Source organism: Leuciscus leuciscus, assembly GCF_965113295.1.
Source record: "Leuciscus leuciscus genome assembly, chromosome: 17".
Classification (NCBI taxonomy): domain Eukaryota; kingdom Metazoa; phylum Chordata; class Actinopteri; order Cypriniformes; family Leuciscidae; genus Leuciscus; species Leuciscus leuciscus.
Window position 1 is genome coordinate 14,683,912 of NC_138741.1, and position 27,588 is coordinate 14,711,499.

Genomic DNA, 27,588 nt, shown 5'->3' on the forward strand with positions numbered 1-27,588 from the left:
GCGGCTCTGCGATAGGGGGCGCTAAAACACCTCGACATTTACAGTCAACGAGTTTGCCACAAAAATTACAAATCATTCACATGGATTGCACAATTGTACAAAGTGACCAGTGACACTGACTCTCTGAAATCAAGTCATGAGTGGTTCAGTGGGTTAATGTTCATCCTGAAACTTGCATTGTGCAGGAAATGCATTATGCAATTAATCCAGTGATCCTAATAGACTAGACAAATCCAAATTAAGACATACTATGCAGACAGTGAGGAAAAAACTGCAAATGTCCCTCTTAGGTTCTACTCTAGTCTAAAGTAAAGCCAATGCAACTCCTGAAGCAAAACTAGATTTTATTCTTCCAGTATAATCAGAAAATAATGGTTAATTTTGCCCTATTTCATCTGTACAATTTACAGCATACAAAATGGTATGGTTACAAATGCATAATTGTAATTGATCATCAATGTTTCTAGCAGAAAACAGCACCTGAAGTCTATACAAACTGGCAAAAAACAATGGTCCTATATTTGCTGAAACTCTTCCATTTGCATTGTAAACATGTTTGTAGTGCGTTTTAGTAGTAAATATTATTTTGCTGCATGTTTAATATTTTTTGCTCACTTAAGACCAAGCTATTACTTATACTGCCTGTCAGACAGTCAAAATAATTAAGTGTTGAGATAAAGCGAAACCAACACAGATTTGCATGCATAATTAGAATATAGAAAAAAAAACTTAAGGTAAGTACCATCTTGAACATGAAACCCATTTCCATCACATATGATAAAAAACCAGCTTTGGTAAATCAATTATGAGATAAAAGTCATTTTGAGATATTAAGCCAAAATTATGAGATCATTTTCATTACATTGTCAATTACGCAATATAAAGTCAACATTGGCATAAAAAGTAAAAAAAAAAAATGAGGTAAAAACCCAGTGACAGTCAAAACTATGACAGGCGACACCGAGATAAGCCATAATAGTCAATTATTCTTAACTTAGTAAGTCATAATGATAACTTTGTCAAAATTATGACTTGGTATGCCATAATTTTGAGTTTTAATCTCATAATTATGACTTTTTATGTCATAAAAAAAAAGCATGAGTTTATTTCTTATGTGGCAGAAATGATGCAAGGATCCATTTGTAATGCTTTATCATTAGTACATTCATATATCTCTATATTTAAAACAATTGACAATGCGCTAAAATTGTATATGTAGAGTTAGCAGATAACTTATCACCAGCACTGCAGTTGGTCTTGCAACAGGTTTAGTTGCAACTTTTTGTGAGAAATTTTGTGAGAAATTAAGGACTTGCATTCTTTGTACAGACACAATAATAAAAGACTTCTCACAAAATATCATGCTATGCATAACAGAGTTAAAGAAAACGATTCAAGCTTGTTGGCAAGCTAACCATTAAAACAAAAAAAAACCCTGTGAAATACACTTTCCCTTGCATTTAGTAATATGTATTAAGTTCCTCACAGAGGTTAATGCAGTTTTAAAACTGATTACAATTATTAAACGACACATTTTCATCTGATTTATCTTTAAAAACACTATTGATTAAAAGATTCACTCAGTCATTCAAATCATAATACAGTCATAATCATAACCATTAAGGAGGATTCACAGGAAATTGATCTTCAGTTGAATGCTGGGTGTGTTTTTGCTAATGACCCGAGGTGCTTGTGCCTTAGTGTTCACGCTCTCCTGGTTGCCCTTGACGGCTGCCTCGAGCCTGGCTTTCATGTGTGGGGCAGAGGCCATCAGCGCTTTGAAGACAGCCGAGTTCTGGGGGCCGATGCGCATTAGGTCTCTTAAGGCGGACTCGTGCAGTGAGCGAGAGGCCGCCGGAGCCGATGCCAAAGCATTTTCATCTAGCAGAAGAGAGATGAGGATGGGCAACAGCACAGCCACCAGCTGTGGACCTGCATGGATAAAACAAATACTGACTTGATTATCTTGGTATCCTAATAACAGCAAGTCACATTTTAAACAACACTATAACATTTTGCTAACAGTAACATTAAAAACTAATTTACAGCCAATGAATTCTCATTGTTTGTTGATGATATCATAACTTACTGTTCGTGATCAAAAGTTCATAAATCTTTTTCAGTCACTTACGGTTAGTTTCGTCAGCAGCAAACACTAGTGCTTCCAGGGCTCGGACTGCGTCTTGTACGGCCTGTAGCTCTGCTGGGCCTTGAGGACGACTCTTTTCAACTTCCTCCAGTTGTGACACCAGACAGCCACCCAAAGCCAGAATAAATGGCCTGGCTATCGGCTCTGGGCCTTGAAATAAAGATACTAGCAACTGATAACTCCTGCTCAGCACCTAAAGTAGAAATAAGACATAGAAGAGAAGGTTAATAAAAAGTTTTTTTCCCCTATGGGAATTCTACACAAATTGTAGCAAAGCTCCTTATTTAAGAGGTCGGATGTAAACTTTGGGATTCCTAGGTTTAAAAAAAAAAAATAGTTTTTCAAGTCTCTTCTGCTCATCAAGGCTGCATTTATTTGATACAAAAATACAGTAAAAACAGCAATATTGTGAAATATTACAATTTAAATAACCATTTTCTATTTAAATATATTTTAAAACGTAGTTTCTTTGTGTGATTTCAAAGCTGAATTTTCAGCAGCCATTACTCCAGTCTTCAGTGTCACATGATCCTTCAGAAATCATTCTAATATGCTTATTTATTACATAAAAAACATTTCTTCTTATTGTCAATGTTGAAAACAGATGTGCTGCTTAATATTTTTTTCAGGATTCTTTGATGAATAGAAAGTTCAAAAGAACAGCATTTAAAATAGAACTATTTTGTAACAATGTAAAAGTCATCACTGTTACTTTTGATCAATTTAATGTATCCTTGGTGAGTAAAAGTTCTCCTTTATAAAAAGAAGAAAAAAAAAGGACAGAGTAGAAATTTTGTACAAACATTATATGTTTGGTTCTATACTGAATAAGCTTTTTAATCAGCCCTCTTCACTCACTATAGGGTCCTTAGACTCCAGACCGGCTCTGAATGTCTGGATGCAGCATGTCTGCAGTGGCTCCACAGTGGTCACCTCAGCACTGGAGTACAGCAGGAAGATGGTGAGGGATGTCAACATGGTAACCTCATCTACTCCAGGCTCCATTTTATCTGTCCAAAACAATCCATTAACATGAATGTTCTTCAAATTATATCTCAAACATGCTTAAAACATGCAATGACAGAGTGTGGTGGATGAGAATTACCTGTACTCCAAGACTCCAAGAGTGTGTGCAGTGCACTTTGCAGCAGTTCAGTCCAGGCCCCACGACTCTTCTCAGCTCTGCTCATGGGAGAGGTGAGAACAGTGCGCAAAGCCTGTAGGATGCCTGGTACCAGATGTCCACTCTCAGCTCCAACAGAGCCCTTCACCGCCTCTCTCAACACCCCAAGCAGCAGATAGAGCACTGTGGGCAGCACTGACACACTGCCTGTAGAGGGAAGAAAAAACACTATGTCAGATCTTTTATCATTTATGGAATCAAATCTAATTTCTGTGCAACTAACATGACATTTCATATTGAAATATGAAAATTACGGTTTTTGGTTTTTTTTATGACCGTATAATGGAGCAAGAAAAAAAAAAGGGAATCCTAAATTAAACAAAATAAAAAGTAGATTTAAATGAAGTGGGCAGGAAGATTTTTTTCTCATAATCTGAAAGCTCTTATGGCCGCAGTAATTCCCTGGATCTCTTACCCTCTGGTGAACAGATGGAGGGCAGTTCTGAGAGGATGGCCACAGCAGATGTGACGAGTCTACAGTCAGTGTTGCTGAGAGAGCAGGTCTGTCCTCCCCGCCCCGTGGGGCTGCCGGCCAGCTTAGGGCTGAGCTGCGGAAGCTTTCTCACAAGCGTGCAGAGACACAGCTCCAGTGCTCCAAACACAAGAGACTGTCCCGGCACCAGGCCACCAGTGTCCCGCCCCTCACCAAACTCAGGAACAGTTTCCTTCTCTGCTGCACCATCATCGACTGACCAAATGCAGTAAAGAAAGATGAATTCAGAGGGTTATTTACGCACTACACACTTTTTTTTGTGTTTGTTTTAGACTTACCCTCCGCACTGTGCCGTTTCTCTTTGACATGCTCCTGAGCAGCACAAACGATCTGGCCCACCAGTTCCAGCACAGCCAACTGAATGCTGGGAGATTCCCGAGTGACTATGAGCCTATGCAGAACGCTGAGCAGCTCCACACTCAAAGCCTATAGAGAGAACACCATAGACTTGTCAGGAGCACAGAGTGATAAACATCAAAGACTAAAATATACCTGATATGAACTACATGCAAAGACAAATACCAAAACACAAATCTCAATGCATCACAATATCGTAATCAGGGTTTGAAATTAACCTTCACTCAGCGGCCAATTTGGCTACTAAATTTGTAAGTTAAATAAACCAGATTAACTACGTCACAATTTAGGGCCTATATATATATATATTTTTTTTATATATATACATTAATTTCTTTTATACAACCAAAATCCTGTCTAGCCATCTCCTCCCTTCCTTTTTCATCCTCATCACCAATAATTATTTTTTGGTGAAACATCCAACACCATGCGGAACAAAACAAACCTGTGGTCTCAGGATAAGCCAGGGGCTGCTAAAATTGTAGGATGTTGGAAAATTACAATGTCTTTTCTGTTAACCAAATGCTCAAATGTCCTCAGAGCTCTCATCTTCAGCTGTAAGGAACTGCTGTTTTTCAGCTCGGTCTTTGCGTGTGAACTGTGTGAACTCTGGTCTGAGGGAAGTATTGCCACATTATTGTTGTTTTTTAAAATCTTCGCTTCAGTGCAAATGAATCGCGCGCCGTTATTTGTTGCGTGGTGACGGGTATGTTCAAGTAAGCCAGATATGCACAGAGTCTGCTCAATACGCTGTATTTAATATATCACGATGACTCACAAGTTGAGTATTTGTGCTAAATCTACGCATATTTGGCTTACACCAACTTCCCCAGCAAAGTGAGTAATTATAATAAGTAACACGCCAAATAGGCTAGTGATTTGACAGCGTTGCCCGCCACAGTTGATTTGTACCCGCATTTGGCAGATTAGCAGGTGTTCATTTCAAACCCTGATCGTAATATTGTGCGGTTCACTTCAGTCCAGTGCCCTGTCTCATAGAAGTGTCTCTGAGAAATGCCACCTTATTTAGGCAAATATGCAAACTCTTTCTTCGTTAATTGATATGGAATTATATAAAAAAAAAGTACTGAAGCAATACTATAGGAAAAAATAACCTAACTAAACACAAAGAAACAATTATGGGAAAAACAAGTTCATTCTTTGTCTCATATAGTGCAAAAGGGTAAAACATACACTGTGCTTGCCAAGGCTGCATTCATATAATATAAAGTAAAATCAGAAATATTGTGAATTATTCCTGTAATGAAAAAGCTGAATTGTCAGCAGTCATTACTTCAGTCTTCAGTGTCACGTGATCCATGATTCATTATTTCAGAGTTTTTTAATAAATAGATAAAGCATTTATTTGAAATATAAACTTTTTGCAACATTATTAATGTATTTACTGTCCTTGCTGAATAAAAGTGTTTATTTATATACATTCAATTGTAGAATACCTGATCATTGCCCACTTTGGAACGGGGCCAAGGCACCTCCAATAAGGCCTGCAGAGCCTGAAGACATGAATTGATGGTTTCCAATTGTTCTCCAGAGTGAGGAGAGCACAAAAACTCCACGCTGATTCCTAAAGGAAAGATTTCAGTAAATGGAACAACATTAAACAAGACTAAAAACAAATACGTTGAATCTTTCAGAATCAAGTGAAATCCTAAAATATTGCAAGTATGGTCCTCGAAATCAGCACATGTCGAATGACTAGAGCAGAATTCAAAGCTCTGAATGACTATAATTTAGCAATGCATGCCCTATACACTGAACTACATCCAATTAATGAAACAGGAAATATTAACTGAGCTCTGTACCCAAGATGAGGTGGAGGCGATCAGTGTTGACGTCCTCTGGGGATTTGACACTGCTCATTGAGGCGGACTGACCCATGGAGGTGGGTGTGACTGGCCTGGAGAGGTTGGCGGGCCCCTCGTCCACTATGATGAATCCGGTGCTGTTGAGCCAGAGTGCAGTAGCGTGGAGAATGGTAGCCCAGGCACTGTAATAATGTGGACGGGCCTGTTCCACCGTCTCTGCAGTGTAAAATGAGCCACCTGACAAAAAAAAAGATGCATGTTAGAACTCACATACAGTAGCTGTAAACAAGATGATAACAGAAATGAATAAATCAAATTACAATCACTCCACTACTACTATTTTACTCCAATGGTAATAAAATAATCTTCAGATTATTTTGAATACACTGAATTATTAATGGAAAGATTACACTACCAATCAAAAGTTTGGGCTTACTAATATAAAAAATGTTTTTATATATTTTTACTCAGCAAGGGTGCATACAATAAAAAAAAAAAAGTGACCGTAAAGACATCATACTATTACAAAAGAAATGCAAAAGAAAAATAATATTAACAACTTTTTTCCCACATCAATAAGAAATGTTTACTGAGCACCAAATCAGCATATTAGAATGATTTCTGAAGGATCATGTGACACTGCAGACTGGAGTAATGGCTGATGAAAATTCATCGTTGCCATCACAGGAATAAACTACATTTTAAAATATATTTCTATATATTCTATAAATAACATTCTATTTCATTCATTCTTTTACATTCTAAGAATATTACACAATATTAATGTTTTTACTTTTTTTTTTTGTTCAAATAATTGCAGCCTAGGTGAACATAAGGGACTACTTAAAAAAATTGTACCAACACTAAACTTTTGAACGGTAGTGTAAACACTGTAAAAAAAATAAAATAAAAAAAAAATAAAAAAAAATAAAGAGTAAACAAGTAATTGTGACAGGAAATAGCTATTTAAAGCAGTTTTTTTTTTCAATGTGCAGAAAGGTATAGGTAAAGGTGTTTTAGCAGAGACAAATTACAAGCAAAAAATCTGTTGATCAATTTCCTGATGCACTTTAAATCATTTTTGAGTGACCGACATAGCAACATTGGTGTGAGTTTAGGACAGGACTACCTGCTTGGCTATGCAATAGCTGACAGGTTGAGTGTTTGGGAAATCTGTTTGCAAGTAGTCATTATTTTTTTATATTTATTTGTACATCATTTTGGACACTGTAAAGTAAATGACTAGATCTGCTTATTTTCCATCAGGTGGGTGTGTAATTGAGAATCAGAGCATGAGAAGTGACCTGTGGAGGGGAGTTGACTGGAGTATTGTGGGGGCAGGGTGAGCAGGGCATGGTCCTGAAGGGCAGCCAGCCACAGGCGGCTCAGGGTTGCCAAATCAGTCTGAACCAGTTTGAGCAAACCAGCCCCCGCTGGACCTGCAGTCCCACCCTCCTCGCTCTGCTGCTGAAGATGGCTGCCCGGACTCTCCCTCTGCCTGGAGCCCTGCACCGCTGTGATATACACCTTAGAGACACATAGATTTATTCAGATACAGGTTAGATTATAGTTTTCTGCTTTTTACAATTACAGATACACTAAGGAATAAAAAGTGTAGAAGAACCTCTCTTTATATGCCATCATACCGCCCATCCCTAGAGTCAAATATTGGCTAGACGTAGAGGTGCAACTGCTTTAATAGTTGTTAAGATAGTGTTCAGTACCTCCGCCCAGGCTTTGAGTACAGCCAGCGTCTCCATGGTGAAGGTGCTCTCGTTATAGAGCTGACTGGGAACATCTCTCCCCACCTGAACTTTGGCGAGAGAGGAAGCCAGAAGCTGATGTACCCTTCTCAGGTCACGCAGGTCGCTGATGACCCCACTGGCGATCCATGCACTGCAAACCTGAACAGCAACAAAGGTTCATGTCAGAACTCAACACTTCTGAGGCAGCTTTCAGCAGCAGCAGTGAACTGCCAGACTCAGGGAAGAAATTAGGTCAAGCGAATCCACGTGAACTGGAAAAGCGGGTTCAAAAGGTTGAAAACAGTTAAAAGGATTGTTTTGGGAACTTTTGACACTACTAAATGAACATACTTGGGATGCTCGATTTGACAATGACAACATTCTTTACTTAAGACTTTAAACAATGTGTTACATGGTATTTGGATCAACAAGTGTGCCAGTAAAAGCAAAGGAAAACAGAAAAAGCTTTATTATAGATATGCTGAAGTTCTTTAAGCAGCACACCTGGCAGGCTTTGACAGTCACATTCGGAGGGGCATCCACATGGAAGGCAGGTCTGAGTGCAGCTCCAACCTACAACACCAAACATTGTTTAGTCCATTATACCAACAGAAACAAAAGTTTGGGAGGTTTCTCATAACCCTAAAGATCCTTTGATCTAAATGTTTATGCTTGAATTAGTTTTGTAGATAAGTTGAGTGCCTATATGTATAGATGTATTTAATCCCAGACCTCCATTTGTGTTATTTCATAGTTTTGATGGAAAACTGTGGAAGATAATAATAAAGTGTCCAAAACTTTTACTTCCATAATATATAAACATTAATTACGTAAATGTAATGTCAATACAAATTTAGTTTAAAACTATTATCCACTCTGTTTGGAAATACGTTAGCAACTGTTAAAAAGTTTGGAGTCAGTTATTCCACATGGATGCATTCAATTTGTCAATTTTTTTTTTTTTTAAATAACTGCTGTTCTCTTTTTTTTTTTTACTGAAAAATATTTTGAAAAACCTGAGAAAACAAACATGGTTTTCATGAAACTATTAAGCAGCACGACAATTGTACGGAATTGATGTCCTACACCCTGAGTAAACTTATTAAACTTAAACATAGAATATTGTAGCACAAGGTACTGAAGAGGTTTAACGTCACTGTTTGAAACTAAGGCCTCCCGCTAAGCCCAGAGATAACCTAATTTAGTGTAAGCGATACAGGCCCTCACATGCGTACGCATGCACATGCACTTAGTAACAAGAGACTGATGAATGAGCTCAGGTAGGTCTAGCAGAAACAGTCTTCAAAAATTATAAACAACAAGTGGATGCAAAAGCATTTAGGAAATTAAAGTTCATCATTGTTATTGTTCCAGACAAGCAAAGTTTCTTTCAACACCTTTCTGGGCATATAATAGTATGCAAATTAGATTTTAAGAGTGAGGCTGGATAGTAAGTTAGTGCTCACATTGGCTTGATACTGCTCCAGAATTACATGCCCAGGAAACTCAGGCTCTGGCACATTAGAGAATTTACGGATAACGACCAGCAGTGTTTGTAAACCAGCCAGTCGAAGCTGATCGCTGTGGTCTGTGGCTGCCATGAAAGCCATGCGAATGAGGTCTGCCAAGTGGAGAACTAGGAAATCTACGAGACAGAAAGAGGTGCATATAAAAACAGAATTAACAAAAGTATATAAAATCACCCCAGAAGGTGGCACTAACATCCAGTTAACTCACTGAACACATCAAGAAAAACAATCACAGTATACAGAGTTAACTGCAAATACACTAAAGCAATTCTAGCATCTAACCTGTGGACTCATGTAAACGCTGCTCTTGAGCGAGTGCCATGTTGAAGTGAGCCGGGTCTCCGTTCTCACACTGCGCTATTATACGACACACACACTCCATGGAAAATACACGAGTGGACCAGCGCAGGTTATTGAAGGGGCCGCTGGACTCAGACTTTGCATGGAATGCAGAGGAATCATCATATCGATCTCCATCCTCCTCCTGCTGTGTTTCTACAGAGGCAGCTGCAGCGGAGTCTAAGGAGTGACAAGACCATAAAAAAATATATTCTCAATGACGCATCTCGTGTAAAACTAACAAAAACAAGGATACAAACAATGGGAATTGTACACAAAATGAGCACAAGATGGAAAATTAAGATCATCTTATTCTGCTCGTGATGCCGAGATTGCAGCCCACCTGCAGAGGCAGAGAGTACGTCTTTGCAGAGTTTCAGCCAGTGGGCCAGGTTACTCTCAGCAGCCGAGCTCATCATGTGGACTAGCGTCTCCTGAATGTCTCGGCACAATTGTGGGTCAGACTCCCTGTCCAGCAGACTGAACAAAGCCCCCTCCAATCCCACCTCCTTAATAGTGACATCTGCAGGACAGACAATAATCATTTAATATACAGACCACCTTATGACATATATATTTACATTATTTATTATGTTTTGCTTGAATTTATATATAAAATAAAATACACACACATACATACAACCAGTCAAAAGTTTGGAATCATACTATTTTTTATGTTTTTTGAAAGAAATCTCTTATGCTCATCAAGCCTGCATTTATTTCATCAAAAAATAATACGAATTTTTTGTAATATTGTGAAATATTATTATAATTTAAAAATAATGGTTTTCTATTTTAATATACTTTTCGCATATATACTATGTATATAATATGAATATACTATAAACTATTACAATTTAAAATAACAGTTTTCTAGTTGAATCTATTTTAAAATATACATTATTTCTGTAATGCAAAGCTGAATTTTCATCAGCCATTACTCCAGTCTTTAGTGTCACACGATCCTTCAGAAAGCATTCTAATAAGCTGATTATTATCAATGTTGGAAACAGTTGTGCTACTTAATATTTTTTTGAACCTGTGATACTTTTTTCAGGATTCATTGATGAAAAAAATAGTTAAAAAGAACAGCATTCATTCAAAATAGACATATTTTCAAACAATATAAATCCTTACCATCACTTTTTTAATCAATTTAACATATCCTCGCTGAATAAATAAACAAGTATAAATTTCAATAAATAAATAAATGAATGAATCTAAACTTTTGAATGGTAGCGTATATTGTTACAAAAGATTTATATTTTAAATAAATGCTGTTCTTTTATTAACTTTTTATTAATCTAAGAATCCTGAAAAGTATCACAGGTTATAAAAAATATTAAGCAGCACTGTCTCCAACATTGATAGGTCAGAAAAAGTAATATTGTAAAACAGTAATAATGTGAAACATTATTTTCCCAGTCTTCAGTGTCACATGATCCTTCAGAAAAAAAAAATCTTGATTTTTTTCAAGATTCTTTAATGAATAGAAAGTTCAAAAGAACAGCATTTATTTCAAATAGAAATCCTTAACAACATTATAAATGAATTTACTGTTACTTTTTATCAATTTAACACATCCTTGATGAATAAAAGTATAAAATTCTTACTGACACCAAACTTTTGAACAGTATTATATTCAGATGATCAAATCACAGTTGCATTCAAGGATCAAGACAAAATTCCAGGTCCTAAACTAAAGTATAACTCACTGCAGTCAAAGCCAACTCAATGCAGAGTACAGTAAAATCAACAGCAGAGATGTGCTGAGATGATACTATGTTGTGCAGCGGGGACGATGCTTGCTGACTCACCCAGTTGTGAGTTGTCTCTGCGTGGCAGCTCTTTAACCAGAGCGACTGCATGCTCCGATACCTCCACTGCCTCCCTCTGAGCCAACTGCCTCAGGCAGGCCACAACCACCCGCCTCAGAGACAGGTACGAGCTGCACAGGTTTATCTGTACGCGCACAAGAGGCATGCATGAGATATAATGAAAGATCTTATCATTAGTATGGTCACACTAATGATCACTAGTGAATCTAGTGAGATCTTGAGAAATAGAAGAACAAAACTGAGACAGAGCTGACAAAGTATAACAAAAAAATTACATAAAATAAAGTTTTAATGGTTTAAATCATTTAGTCATATGGCACACCTCTATAAGATATATATAGATAGATAAAAATGCGCACAATTTAAATGTGATGAACACTTCACATCACATTTTGCACAACATAATCCAGACAAAAGTGCAAAAAACACATCAAAGTTAGTCCCGTTATGTCAAAATGATCCCACAGAAATGCTGTTTTAGTGTAGAGAAGGCCAGAGGGAGAGGAGAAAGGGACAGCAGGGCTACTGTCAAGGCTTGTTTTGAGCTTTAAATGATGTGACAAGTGAGCTATTTGCAAAGAATAAGACCATAAATCAAACCATGTAAAAATAGAGCATGTAGAACAAAGCATGTTTTTCCCAATTACTGTCTAATATTGTCTGTGGTTGTGTGAAGGGGGGAGAGAGAGACAGAGAGAGAGAGAGAGAGAGAAAGAAAGAGAGAGAGAGAGAGCTCTCACAGTAATAAAGCTAATAGCTTGAATTGGCATAAGGCCACAGCTGTGGATGTGAATGTCATGTGCACTGTGTGGGTGGTCAGTGTTAGAAGCCTTTACTGAAAGGACCAAGCCAAGCAAATCTAATCCTTGGCATTAACCCTGCAGTTAGAGGCATTGACACTGTCTGCTCATGCTCAAAACCAGATCCTGCTTGAGTTAGTTTCACACTGGGAAATGAGAGGAGGACAACAGAGCATAATTATAGGGAAAGACACAAGTAAAGGAATATGAGATGCAAACAAAGGAAAGAGCATAAAGTGGCCTGACAGCAGAGAGCTAGACAAAACCTACCAACACAGAATAATCCAATAAGATCTCCTGTACGAGGGAACAGAAAACAGTACTGTCACTACAGATGAGGGCAAAGCCAGGCCCGTGTACACTCACCTTTATTTCAATGACATTCATTTTTTATTCTATATAATATAAACTAAATCAATGTGAAGAATCTATGATGAGAATAAGACAACTTTTTTTGGAGCATGTAAGCCACTGGTCATATAAGACTTTTGTGACTGTTATTTAATAACAACGATGATAATATATTGGTTTTCCTTGTACTTTAACCCTACATAAACAATGTAATAACTAAACATGACAACATGAAACATATGACTATAAGTCCTTGGTTGTGTGCATAATTCATTGTTAGTCTCATAACAAAACATCTTTCATAATCTTGAATGAAAATGTCAATTTATCTGAAACTGAAAGCAGTGATATGTCAGTTGTTCAGAATGACTGTGTGTGTTAAGTGCATTGTTCACGTACGCAGAGGCTGGGCACCAGGCTGGCCAGATTGACGAAGCGTGGCGCAAACATGTGAAGCTGCTGGAGGCAGGAAATGGCCTGAGCCTGGACCAGACAGTCCTGACTGTCCTGCATCACAGCACAGCCCACCAAACAGGAGGTCCTCACCGCACACACACCTGCACCCTCACCTGGGGACAGTTTGCATTAAATAACCTGTAAAGGTCTGTAAAGGTCTCACCTACATGATGAATATGTGTGAGAGAGTTTATGGGAAAATAAGTGAGTGCACCTTGCAGATCCGGCCCCATGGAGGTGATGAGGGCATTAAGGCAGCGGCCCAGGCTTTGCTGCACCTCCGCGTGTGTGTGTGGAGTTGAGAGGAGCAATCGTAGCACCAGAGTGAAGCTGGCCTCCAGATGGCTGTGGTACAGAGGCCCTGCAAGATCCACCACCATGGACAGAGCGTGGAGAGCCCACATCTGCACATATAATTCACTGAGAGATCAATGCATGAACTTCCTGACAACCCTCTAAATAAGAAAGCACACCATCGCAGTCCTGGTTAGACTTCCTATATTAATAAACGGAGTATAAACAGTCATGTGATCAGGTGACGTGTACCTGCACTTCAGGTGAGGTGCTGTCTTGGGACAGGGTGAAGAGGACCCCAACGCAGGCACTGATGTATTGAAGGGAACTAATCCCACTCAGGTAACGGTACACAGTCCCAAGGGCCAAAGCATGACCTGTGCGCGTGATGGCATCCCTCGCAGTCTTCAGTCTGAAAACCATTTACATTCATTTCAGATAGTTAAATACAAATATATATATAAAAAATGTTTAGGATCTTGGCATAAACTCACTTGTCAAAGCTCATGAGAGTGATGGAAACGGTGATGCTGGGCTCATTAAGAACTTGCACCAACCTCGCTAAACCCTCCGCAGCCATGCAGCGCAACAGAGGATTTGAGCCCTCTAGCGCTCCCAATAGGAGAGACAGCGCTGGTCTTTGAACCTCTTCTGGACCCAATTCCTTCCTACTTGATGCCAAACACTACACAGCAAAAACGGAAGGAGGGGGAGAGAAAAACAAAGCTGCTTTATATGGTATGAATGCACAGGTTTCAAACTGTCTTTAAAAAGCTTCTTACCTTCAAAGTGCAGCAAACAGCAGCAGCTACATGGATTTGAACTGTCTGTTGCCGGGCTCCTTTAAGTTGTCGCACAAACTCACAGAACTGCTCAAGGATCTGAGCCCTGAGATAGGGAAAACAGCAAATATTGTACCGTATGGCTACTGTAATATCTCGTTTTCACAAGGGATGCATGACGTGTCATGTGTACCATATCGATTATCAGCCAATATTATGAATTTTATATGGGCCAACATATTCAATATTGAATTGTTAATGCTTATTTTCCACCATTATTTCATTCAGTTTAAGAGAAGATGGCAAATGTAAAATTAACCTCTAAAAACACTAATAATACTGTTAATAACATTGTTAAACAATCTCAAATTAAATATCCATACAGTGCATTATAATGTTGTGATGTCTAAACTTTGCACTGATGTGAGGCTTATTCATTTTTATGCATAATCATCCACAAAGGCCAAAATTAAAAGAAAATAAAAAATGGGTTTATATTTACAAACCATATGGCAATGCCTTTTTTAAATAATCAAGTGAATTCAATACTTAAATCAAGTGAATTAAGCATTTAATTGACATGATTGTCCAAAAATACCACGTGGTTTATTAAATCTAAACCAATTTTTTTCCCACACTGAAAATCCATCAAAATAATATTGTGAAGTTGTGATACTGATGATGTTACTATGATAAAATCATACTGTGATATAATATTTTAGTCAAACATCTATCCACTCACTGTATTTCAAAATATTATTAGTGAAGTAAAGTTTATATTTAACAGCTTAAATGCCAAGAGTTAAGAACCAAAGGCTGTTTTCTTCTAAAAATGCTCTTGAACACTTAAATCGATCTTCTGGGAAAACTGTAGACATCCCAATTCTAAAGACGTGTTGTCTTAGTTCTGCTTCTAAAGAAAAAAACAACAACAACAACAACAACAACACCCCCCATTAAAACATTAAATAAATAATCTAGAGACAAGCTGCTAGTGGGATGAAAGATGCACTGCAGGAGGACTGATGGCCCCTTATGATCAGTATCATTTTCTCTCCACTGCCATGTTTAATGCATTGCACATGGCCAGAACAGCCCCCAATTATGCAAATACATGCAGATGTCTGGATGTAAATTTGGCTATGCTGCTTCAAAAAGCCTCTGAATCTCATTAAAGCCACTTCCCACAATTTGCTATCAGTAACAGTATCAGTTACTTCTAACAATCTGAATAACTTTAAATGGTAATGCTGGTTAACATTTGTATATCAACATTCAAGTGAATGTAACACAAAACAAAATATTTAAATAATTTACATAGTGGAATGTGCAATTAGTAAAGGAGTTGAGCAAATTAATTTAGTAAATATCCAATTTTATCTAAAGATTTGCTGTTCTATTCATCAGCGTTACCTGTTCATTTGCACACGTGAAGCATTACATGTATTGCTAGCATTAAGGTCCTATATAAAGTAACTGAATTAACTGATGTGTTGAAATGTCAATGCAATATCGAGACCCTTTCAAATCAACTAAACTAAAAGTACTCAAACCAAACAGCAACAGCATACAAAAAGCAGCATCTGTGGTGATGGTGGACGTACCTCTGCTGGATGCCCAGGTGAGGGAAAATCACACCAAACAGCTGGACAGCTGCTGCTGTTAGAGCGGAGGCTGGAGGGAGGGGGGTAGGAACCTCCTGGACTTTCTCAAAGATGGTAAATGGGTCGTGTTCTAACGTCCCACCTCCTGAACCACCTCCACGAAGCTTTAAACAGACAGACAATACAATGCAATGCGCTGTTCTAGGAAATCAATTAATTACATTGATTGCACGTTAACAAGGCTATTTCCTAGATGATTAGACTGTGCTCTGACCTGTTCCTCTATGTAGTGCTGATCCACATCCTGCAGTCCAGGGCCCAGCAGTGCCAGGTCTTGGCTGCAGCACAGTGAGGGCAGCAGGTTCAACTCGGCACATGCTGTAATTTCTGGCCCGGTCAGATCATTCAGCAGCTGCTTCAGCACTATGCCAAAGCTCTCTGAGCCAACACAATCAAACCATAATAAACAAATAAATACATATTTGGCCAATCAAATCGTCCAATTTCAGTCATTGAGAGAGAGGGGGGGAAGAATCATGATCTTAGCTGAGAACTTTTTTCTTTGTGCTTTTAGCAAAAAATCTAACTTCGTTATTTTAATTAAGCTCATTGTTTTAGTTGTTTCGATTTTTTTTTCAGATTACTGTACATTATCATAATTAACCAAATAAATAAATAGACATTTGAGTTCAAATTATTTTATTTTGTGAGTAGAAGACTACAGATTGTTATGAGAGACATAGGACAAGAACTTAAACAATCAGAATCAAGTATTCCAGAATAAAAATATAATTTATAAAACATCAGCACATGATCAAGATTGTGCTTACCTTCGTATGTTTTAGGTTGTAGCAATGTGAGGATCTCATACACTCTCAATCTAAAGATAGTGGCTGCATTTTTTATCTGGTTGCCATAGGATTTAACGATAGAAGGCAGGCTAAAAAGAGAGGATAGGGACAAAAAATTTATTAGATGTTATTTAACATCCTGTCCACATTACATCTGCATTTTACAGTCTTCTTTAAAAAGGTATTTATAACTTCATGGTGCTGTTTTCATTTTAAGCAACCAAGATCCACTCACTGAGTGAGCAGGGTCACCGCACAGGACAAGAGAGGAAGCAAACGACTGATAACATCATCGGTGAGAAGGTCTTTGCAGTGCACCACCAGACTCTTCATTGCTACAGGAGAGATGACAAGCTATGAAGACCAAATTTCCTGACAAATGTTTATTTCTATCTGCAGTCAATGGAAAAGAACTTCCAAACAAAGTTGTTTTTTTACTGTGATGGTATGGTATGGTATGGTATCAGCAGATGGGTTGGTGCATGAGAAAAAGAGCTTATTTTCACTGAGAGAAAGGGAGAGACATAAGTGATTAGCCTTTGAGATTCATAAAAGACCCTCACCGCACAGTACTCCTGCACGTCCCTCCAAGGTCACCTGCCAGGTGAAGGAGTCTCCACGCCGCAGCTCGTTCTCCACATCCTTCACAGACTGCGGGAAGGCACATTTCCATAGCAACAGCAATCGAGGCAAGTGATGCTCCATCACAGTGGGACCTTGAATGAAAATATCAGAAATAACAAAAAGGATGTTAAAAACTCAATCACATCAGCTGTTACAATATAGGCACATCTTGTCAATGTGGGCATATTGAAGATCATAAAGCAGTATATTGATTCATACCCAGTGTCGAGAGGGCACTGAGCAGCAGCCAGCCTCCTTGAGTGCGTTGGATGGAGATTCTGCTGTTCTGAGCTGCAGAGCGCAGCAGATCTTCTGCCAAGTTCATCACCACCTGCAACCAGTCCATCAGAATCAGTAAATCTTGATCATAAATGAACAATAATATCCAGATATGATACCAATAACAGGTACAGTGAATTTGAAAAATACATGTACAGTGAATTAGTGGGAAAAAAAGAAAAAGACTTAAAAAACAAAATCTTCACAAGCCTCATTATTTCTCTTTTTTGTGTGTGTGTGTGTGTGTGCGTGCGTGTGCGTGTGCGTGTGTGTGTGTGTGTGTGTGTGTGTGTGAATTTCAAGTGATGGAATAAAGCTCTTTTTTTCTTAACCCTCTCTGGTACTCCTCATTTGGGAGTCACACTTGTTATCTTTGCGGTCAGAAGTGACTGGACACCTGAAAATGAAACTTCCTCCACCCCAGTAAAACTAATGTAATATATATTTTGATTAATAATATTTCTTTTTTCTTTTGTATTGAGAGGATTTGATGGTACTTATTAATATTTATGCAATAATTATGGTTAATTTTTGCCATTGAAAATAAATATTTTAATGTTTAATTTATTTATTCTCAAATAATACTTTTGGTCAAGGTTTATAAAAAAACAAACAAAGTTTTGATGTGAAGTTTAAAGTTTTTGCATTATTGTTAATACAGTCAAACCTGAATACAGAGAAAGCATTTTGTTACACGTAACAAAATGGGTCTGTTTTGTTACGTGTCTGTTTTGACAGTGGGTCTGTTTTGCACTATTAATGTTTTAGAGTTTCACCCGTTCATTGCTGAGTACTTTTTTGTATGCATCGTGGCCGATTTGTAGAGAATTTTTGTGTTTATGTCGATTTCCCATTCATTTCCTATGGTCGGTCATTTTTGACCAAAGAGCACAAGTGTGACAATTTTTTTTACAACCACCTAGCCTGCTGGAATCATGCCCTCAATTGTTTTTGTGTGTTCACATTCCAAATGCCATAAAAGTCACCAAGTTTCGTACCATTCCGATGAAGCTGTGATTTAAAAAAAAATTAAAATCTCGTCGAACGCATAAAGGTAATGCATATGATTAGCCTTTTGCTTGACTAAAAATCAGCATCTTTAGAAATGCTTTGAACAACTCAGAACGTCAGTGGAGAAAGGGCATATAGCTCATCATAACATCGAAATATACATCATACACCTGCTATATTGCTAAATCTACCAGATTTTTCATATCAACAGAAAAATACCAGGATAACCTGGCTTCTCTTGAGACTTCCCTACTTCAGAGCATAGTAATGATATGCTAAAGCCCACCAGCACGTTGATGTGATTGGTTACAAGGTGGTTTGTGACGTAAGAAACACCAGCGATTTCAAACCGTGTTTTTGAGACAGCAGTTTTAAAGAGAAAATCCTCAGCAATGGTGTTGACTTGAATTTGCATATGGTTTGTCTTAAATCATGTTTAAAACACCACATAAACACATAAACAACATTAAAAACTTGATTTTCACCACAGGGGGACTTTAATTTCTTAATGTTTAGACAGCAACTTCATGAGCTCAGCTTCATTAAAGTGAGCAGTGATGCAGTGTGGAAACTACCAAAGGGAGTCTACTCTAGATAGTGATCCGGCGCCTAACTGAAAACTGCTTTTTTCGCCGAAATGCCTTCTAGCAGGCAGGCAACAGTAGAGACTCAGTGACTACAGTGATCCAAAATGCAGTCAGTATGAACAACCCTTAAGCAAATCTTGTGACATAGCACAAACAGAACCAAACACATTTAAAACTCTCTGTGTGCTTTAAAAAGGAGGCATAGGACACAAATCTTATTCATACCTTGCCCTTCGAGTGTGATATTCCTAGCGGACAAAGCTGTACCGCTCCCAGCAGAGCTGCGATGGCAGCACTGTACCCTGCCACGGACTCAGGGCATGACTTCAGGGCATTCAGTCTCTCTGCGCAGCGATCTAACAACACCGCCATTAGAGCAGGCATCCCTACGGCAACACACCGCAGGCACCAGGCGGCGGCCAGACGAGCAGATGCGCTGGGGTGAAGAAGAACAGAGATCACGGTGTCCAACATTCCTGTCACAAAAAACAACAACAAAGAAACTATTGAACTCACAGTTTTACTAAAGTTCAAGCCATCACAGATGCCACTCTGAGCTCTTTCTGGAATTCTTATAAAAAGCTAGCGTCTCTGAAGCAGGATGAATGTGTTAAATTTGCTGCAGGCACTTTTTTGGCTCACTCCTTCATCCTGGCCTATTACATATTCATTAAAGAGCAAACACACTCACACACAATCTAGAAATGCAGCTCTACACACTATCTTGAAAAACATATTCCTTTCAGACAGTTTGATCCTTAGTACGGTGACTCAAACTCCAGTATATGATCCACAAAGCATCACAACATTAGGAGCAGGATAATGCGCATACCTGCTTAATTGACAAAAATATTATATCTATTTGAAATTAATTTAATTTCTGAGCAATATCATGTCCTCTTCATAAGGCCAGTTTTTCAAGCCATATAAAGCAAAAAACATCCTGTCCATTTACATCCAATACTTTAAACTCATAGGCTTGAACAGAATTAAAAAATAGCAATATAATAAAAAATGCTCACCAAGGCTGAATTTATTTCAAATTATTTATATCAAACATGCAGTAAAAACGCTCATATCATTATTATCATTAAAATGTAATTTATTTCTGTAATAGCAAAGCTCAGCAGCCAGTCTTCAGTGACGCATGATTCTTCAGAAATCATTCTAAAAAGCTGATTTGGAGCTCAAGTAATATTTCTTATTATTTTCAATGTTGAAAACAGCAGTTGTTAATATTTTTGTGGAAACAGTGTGGAAACATTGTTTTTAGGGATTCTTTGATGGATAGAAGGTTCAAAAGAACCGCATTTATTATTTCTTTTTTAAATAATAAAATGTCTTTACTGTTTAAGCAATTTAATGCATCCTTGCTGAATATAATTAATAATCTCTTTAAAAAAACTCTTACCCAAACCTTTTAAACAGTAGTGTAGATATACAAACTCAAGAATTTATTTAGGGATTTTTATCTTTATAACGTTTTAAATATTTGGAGCATTTTTATCACTTTCTCCCATAGAAAGGTTTTGATGGTCAATTATGCGTGACAGACCTATGCTGGTGTCCTGCAGCAGTGGGGCGGCAGTGGAGCTCAGGTCCTGTAGCAGACTGCCCAGCTCCAGGAGGGTGCACACCAGGATATGCTGACTAGCTGCAACATCCGCAGGGCTCACACGTGTCTCCATGTTCCCCTCATGAAGAGCTGCATCTCATAGTAGCACAGGGTACATTTAAGACATTACAACTCAATGTCCATTCCAATGTGACCTAAATATTTGGCCTAGTCTCTTACCCATAACCCTCTTCTGTTTGCTGATAATTTGACAGATCTCCTTGGCAGCTGCGATTTGGGCCTTCTCCCCCAGCAAAGTGCCAAGAGTGGCCCGCAGTATGAAGGAGACACAGCAGCGGCAGGAGACAGCATCCGTTGGGTATTGTGTCGCCCTTGTGTGAGATACCCACTCCATGAGAAGAGAAAGAAGACAGGAGAAGTTTGCCTCCAGCCACGCACCACCCAGAATGGACACAAACACCACGCATGTCTGTTTAAGAGAGAGAACAGGTAGTATTCATGTAAAAAAAGCAAAAGCAAAATGAAAGCAAAATAAATCAATAAAAAAAAAAATGTATTTGATTATTTCTTCTATGTAGATTAGCTTTCCCATCACAAGGGAAGAGCTGTAGGAGTGTGAGCGACCTGTGTGATGCCCACGCGCACGTCTCTGCTGACTGAGCTGGTTCCTTTCAACATGTCTCCACTGGCCCGCAGGAAGCCGGCTCCACCCCGCAGGAAACCAGAACTCAGCAGCTCCATCACCTCCTGCAGGGAGTTGCGCTTGGAGCCTGGCCTCGGAGCTGAGAGCAGAGCCATGGGAACAGAGGAGGAAGAATGAACCAAAGGGAAGTGTGAGAGAGAGTGTTAGGGGATAAATGATAGAAAGATGAGTGTTACATTTAGAAAAAAGTTAAGCAGTATGTGGGAGACAGAGGACAGGATGGAAGGTCAGGGTTTTCACAAACTCCATTGGCAAATGCTCAGTTCAGTGTCCTCTGAGGATGTCACTGACATAACTGAATAAAATCCACCCACCTATGATCTGTCTGGGCTCCAGTGCCGACGCTAATAAAGTGCCAAGCAGTTTTGAGATACTGACTCGGACATCATAGTTTGAGCCCTCGAAGGCTCGGTAACAAAGAGTGGCCACATTCTCCAGCTCTGAGGACCACATGAAGACAGCCTCTCGCTGGAGCTCCAGAAGACACTACAAAAACATTTTTTTATAATAATTCACATCACAATTTGATAGCAATTCTGGGCAAACTGGGACAAAAACTGAAACCAAAACATAAACTGCCAAAAACATGAAAGTTATTAATATAGAAATTCACTTTAATATTAGTGCAGAGAAATTGATTTCCGAGTTTCTTTTTTTTTTTATGATGCAATTTTTTCTAACCATATAAAACGCACAACATCCATTTACAGTAAAAGTAACATTTAAAACCCATACGCCTGGAACAGACTACAAAATAGCAATATAATGAAATTTATCAGACGTTAAGATGAGAACAAAAGTGAAGAACCATCATCACTACCAAGACACACCACACTCCAGAAGACAAATACCAAAACAAAAAAAAGATAATAATTATGATAATAATAATAATGCACTTCATAACTTGATAGTGATTCTGGGCAGACTAGGACAAAAACATTCCTTGTTTGGAATAACTGAATAAATTATATTAATATGATCATATTTTTTAATAAATGGAAATTGGAATTACTACAATAGCATAATAGGAAGGAATCACATTTTTTTCAAATATTTTATAGATATTGAGCAGTAAAAATAATTTTATAAACTGAATTATGTCTGAAACAAACATCTTCTCAAAAAGAACAAAATGTACATTTTCCTTCAGTCAGCTATGATCGTGACTCTTTTTCTGTCAATAAGTAATGTGTGTTTGTCAAACAGACATGATTAGTAACTGAGGAATGTGGCTGAGTGTTCAGTACCTTTGCGGCCGCACAGCGCACAGCCATGGAGCGATCAGTGAGACATGTGCGGGCAGTTTTATAGATGTCTCTGTGACAAGATACGGCACTCACACCTAAACCCCTCAGGATCCTCTCAATACACAACATGATCTCACAGCGGCCCTGAGACTGAACACATTAACACACAAACACTCAACATTACACAAACACAATACCATAAATAATATCTCCATCATATTTTCTATATATAACACCCACAGAACCATCACAGAAATTAAACTAGGTTTCTAGGTGGTTTCTTACAGGCCTAAGTCAAAAGCGCCCACATCTAGGTCCTCTGTGATATTCTGGTTTCCAAATATGACTCAATGTAAGTCTATGAGATTTTTTGGCCGATTTATAATCTGGCAGGAAGCTTAGAAATAAGCAAAAGAAATTCGAGATAACCATGCACACTTAAGTTGAATACTTAAGATAAGGGGTTTATCCAAATTTGAACCTTTAGTATGAGCAACAGTAATGATTGCCTTTAAAAACACCATTAAATATACACTACCATTCAAACGTTTGGGGTCAGTAAGATATTTTAACTGAAATTAATACTTTTATTCAGCTTGCCTTGGATGCATTAAATTGATCAAAAGTGACAGTAAAGATTTGTTCATAAGATTTATATTGTTACAAATAATTAAAATAAATTTAATAAAAACTCTCTGTTCATCAAAGAATCCTGAAAAAAAAGTATCACAGTTTCCACAAAATTATTAAGCAAAACAGTTTTTAACAATTTAGAAATGTTTCTTGAGCAGCAAATAAGTATATTAGAATGATTTCTGCAGGATCATGTGACACACTGAAGACTGGAGGAATGATGCTGAAAATTCAGCTTTGCAATCACATGAATAAATTGCATGATTGTATCAGTGATTTCAGGCCCCCCAAAAAAAAGATCACATTCATCTAATCTTTCCTAACGATCCGCTAGCTGCCCGCCCCATAAGCATGCCGTCAAAAAAACGCGTCTCTGTAGGCAGCCTAGGCTCTGAGATCTGCACACAAAAACAACTGGTTTCACCAACCACTCAAAACCAAAACAAATACTGTTCCAACCAATCACTGACAGGGGGTGGGTGTTGTGAGGTTAGGAAAGATTAGATGAATGTGATCTTTTTTGGGGGGGGGCCTGAAATCACTGATACAACCTTTAATATAGATTAAACTAGAAAACTGTTATTTTAAATTGCAATATTATTTTACGATATTACTTTATTACTGTATTTTTGATCAGAAAATGCAGCCTTGGTGAGACTTCTTTCAAAAGCATTAAAGTCGACATGAAATGTCTTTTCTTCGATCATCTTTTCTTTAGCTAAAAAAAATTTTTATTAAAAAAAAATAGCATTTTAGTTAGTTGCCAAAGCAACAGTCTCTTATTATTATTATTTTTATCTTTTTTATCATCCAATTTCACAGACAAGGCAGGAATCGATTTTGTTCATCAGGAATTGATTTGATGGTTGTGGTTTGCTATTGCTGTGATCTCATAGGTTGACCCGCCCTCTCGGGTCAGATAAATCAGTTATAATAAACAATGCAATATTACATGAAAAATAAGAATCTCCCTTTTTCCCCCCAAGGTGACAAACATTTTTTTACCAACCCCAAACTTTTGGATGGTTTGTTCCATCTCACTGACAAGTCTTAAGCATTTTGTGATGATCAAAATAAAAAGAATGTGTCTGTGATGATTCAAAACACCCAAAATAACTAGTTTGGTCTTCAAACTATTGGTCACAGGAAAGCTTTATCTTTTGCAGTCAAGCTGAACAGTAAATCACATACTGTTGTGCAGCCACACGTACCTCTGCGCTCTTCATGGCTTTCAGAAGGTTTGCCACGGTCTCTTTAAACGAGTTGATGAGTAGTCGGCCCAGCTGCTCATACAGCGCACCCAAACAGGCCACAGCTGCCCTATAGGGGAGAAATAAGTGAGCGGACTGGCAGGGAATCAAGCGGAAGCCCATCTGCAGTGCAGGCGGTTGGGTGTGCGTGATGCGCACATGTAGGGTCCAGATTTATTACACTCACAGTCGTGTAGGCAGGAAGCTGGGCGAGTCATCCTTGCTGCGGATGATGTCATTGCAGCGGTCCACAGTGAGGCTGGACATGAGGGAGTCGCCCACTCGGTAGACCAGCGCCAGACACTGTCCCAGCAGCAAGCGTGTCGGAGGACCCGGGGAACTCGTCAGTACCGCCGTCAGCTGCTCCACCAGGCGCTTCTGGGTCTGTTTTACATCGGCCTGCCACACAAATAGACACCAACATATTGTTTAGTTGAGCGCAGCTCTTTAATTGCATTTCCTTGGCACTTCACCAGTAAGAAACAGACAGACACATCACTAGTCCATTCCAGGCTAAGAGACAGCCAGTGGAAAGGCAGACAAATAATCAGAGAGTCTGTTCAGAGAGGCTTGCTTGTGTTTCTGTTTGAGAGGGAGAGAGAGAGAGACAGAAGCGTTTCTTCTCAAACAGAGAGCTTATTGTCAGCGCCCTCAACTCACCCGGTCTGTAGCAGGGAGTAGTTTCTTGAGGAAACGCAGCCACTCAAAGACAAACTCGGCCCTCTGGGGCTCCCGTAGCTGACTGCAGGCTTCCTCGTTCAGCAGTAAACTATGAGCCTGCTCCATCTTTCTGTCTCTCAGACTTTTCACCTGAGACCCCGAATGCAGTGCCCCTCACCTTCGGGACACCCCCATCCACCCTGAAATAAACCAGACGTTTAGACAAGGGGTTTTCAAACTGGGGGAGTTCTAAGGGGTACGTGGAAAAGTTAAGTACAGAAAAATTGTGTAAAGATTTAAGAAATAAATAAATAATTAAAGTAAGATAAAACAAAACATATGAGCCAGGTTTCACAGACTGGGCTTAGATTAAGCCAGGATTAGGCCTTCGTTTAAATAGGACATCTATGTAGCTTTTCATAAAATAGCCTTTCAAAAAAACATCACTGATGTGCATCTTGAGACAAGACACTGAATTTATTTCGCTTAAAACAGCTCAAACATGCAATTTAGTCCAGGAATAGGCTTAAGCCTATGTCCGTGAAACCGGGGGATACTAATTTATTAAATAAGAAAATTATAAAAATAAATAATTAACTAATATTAAGATACTGTTGCTTTGGCAACTACCTAAAATGTTTTTTGTTTTTTTTTACGTTTACTTTATGTTGAGTAATAAAAAATGTTTTAATGGTTTTCATGGTAACACTTTCACAATAAAGGTCTCATTTGTTAACATTAACTATCATGACATGAACTAACAATAAGCAATACATTTGTTATAGTATTTATTAATCTTTGTTAATGTCAGTTAATAAAAATCCAACTGTACATTGTTTGTTCATGTTAGTTCACAGTGTATTAACTAATGTTAACAGATATAACATTTGATTTCCACAATGAAGCCTATTAGTAAATGTTGAAATGAACATTAACCAAGGTCAATAAATGATGTAGAAGTATTGTTCATTCTTAGTAATCTGCTTAACATTATAGTAGGTTGACCGTAGTGTTACTGTTTTAGTTACATATAATAGCTCAGTACAGTATGGTGAGTAGAAACTAAATACTTTCCAATATTTTTTTACACATAGTTACAATATTAATTACAGTATAGATTAGGTCTTTATAAATAACAATATATGGCTGACTTTTACATTTTAATGGGGGTCCCTCGCATGGGGATGGTCATATTTGTAGGTTCGTGGCATTTAAAAGTTAGTTACAACAGATTCAGAAAAGGTGTTGTAATTAGAAACTGATGCAACTAAAATGACTCTGCATGTCTGTTTTACTGATAAAGACTTTGCAACATGTCCTGTTTCATAACTTCTACATTTCATTTCAATGCAGAAAAGTCTGTAAACATTGCATTTTATAAAAGAGTTTATTATACTTGGCACGTCCCTTCTTCCGGTACCTTGTAAACTTAGCCTATATGTCAGCTATGAATTATGCATTATGTCCACTGCATCTGCGCAGTCTGGAGAGAAACCAGCAGACCATGCAACTACAATGACTGAGAAAGAAAACCTTCATTTAATTGTATAACTTTTAAACCAGATTAGGAAGGGTGGGATGCAGACATCAAAAAGCCTGTCAGGGGAACAAAAAGGATGGGGTGGTGAAATTGTTTGGGGTTTGCTGGGTTCGTCCATGATGAGTCAGGCTGGAGGGAGATTCCATTCTTTTCTTACAGGTTTATTAAGCTGCAAGGCAGTAGCATTTAACTTATGTGAATTTGGTTCGTTATATTCAGTTTCAATGTGCATCATTAGAAATCTGATGATTATAAAAGTGTTTAATGTTATATGCTACTGTATTAACCTGTAGCTTTTTGGTAAAAATCCAACTATCTGTTTAAGCGCTGGATAAATAAATAAATAAGAACATACATTTTCAAAAATAAGTCTTTATGATGTGTGTGTGTGTGTGTGTGTGTGTGTGTGTGTGTGTGTGTGATGCAGAACAGATAATGACTCCAGGCTAAATAAACAGGACCTCTGGCTAACCCGATTTGCTGCCAACTTCACACAAAGATAGTTAACCTCTAAGTTAACATTTATTTTTAGCTAAACATAAAACACAAACTAAAACGGACATTTGGTTGTCAGTGGTTTTAGGTATTGTTTAGGTATTTTTAGCCTGACGCTAGCTATATCCAATGCTAACCAATTCTCTGACATGCTAGCGGGATAAATCTTCAAAAGCAGCGATTTACTGTCTTTAAAATGAAAATATCACAAGGAAATTGTGTATTACCTGCTAAACCCATCAACTGTATTGTCAGGGGGACGACAGTGAGAGAGGTATATCCTTGTTGAAGTCGACTGTATGTGTGTAATTCCTCAAAGACATCTGCTTGCATGAAAGTGCGAGTCAAACTGTGAAGCGCAGCCACGTTAAAGAGAAAATGAACGT

General features: G+C 38.2%; 1 protein-coding gene across 2 annotated transcripts; it reads right to left on the bottom strand.

The window, feature by feature from the left end:
- Positions 1–327: 327 nt before the first annotated feature.
- Positions 328–27,588, bottom strand: heatr5a (HEAT repeat containing 5a). Of its 2 annotated transcripts, none has more exons than XM_082142507.1 (37): positions 27,430–27,588; positions 25,168–25,367; positions 24,695–24,906; positions 24,469–24,577; positions 22,625–22,774; positions 21,692–21,863; positions 21,299–21,456; positions 20,894–21,143; positions 20,654–20,803; positions 19,324–19,574; positions 17,441–17,552; positions 17,161–17,313; positions 16,833–16,932; positions 16,577–16,686; positions 16,021–16,184; positions 15,747–15,910; positions 14,143–14,248; positions 13,855–14,045; positions 13,613–13,772; positions 13,281–13,470; positions 13,010–13,179; positions 12,530–12,556; positions 11,439–11,583; positions 9,965–10,144; positions 9,565–9,801; positions 9,220–9,398; positions 8,258–8,326; positions 7,733–7,912; positions 7,313–7,535; positions 6,006–6,245; positions 5,640–5,767; positions 4,104–4,251; positions 3,748–4,020; positions 3,255–3,479; positions 3,008–3,159; positions 2,132–2,342; positions 328–1,932 (listed from the first exon to the last, which is right to left on the bottom strand). In XM_082142507.1, the coding sequence occupies exons 2-37, from the start codon at positions 25,291–25,293 to the stop codon at positions 1,631–1,633; spliced, it is 6,117 nt and encodes a 2,038-aa protein (XP_081998633.1). In that variant the 5' UTR covers positions 25,294–25,367; positions 27,430–27,588; the 3' UTR covers positions 328–1,630. The 2 variants fall into 2 exon arrangements, with proteins under 2 accessions (XP_081998633.1, XP_081998632.1); XM_082142506.1 differs by having other exon boundaries at positions 20,654–20,809.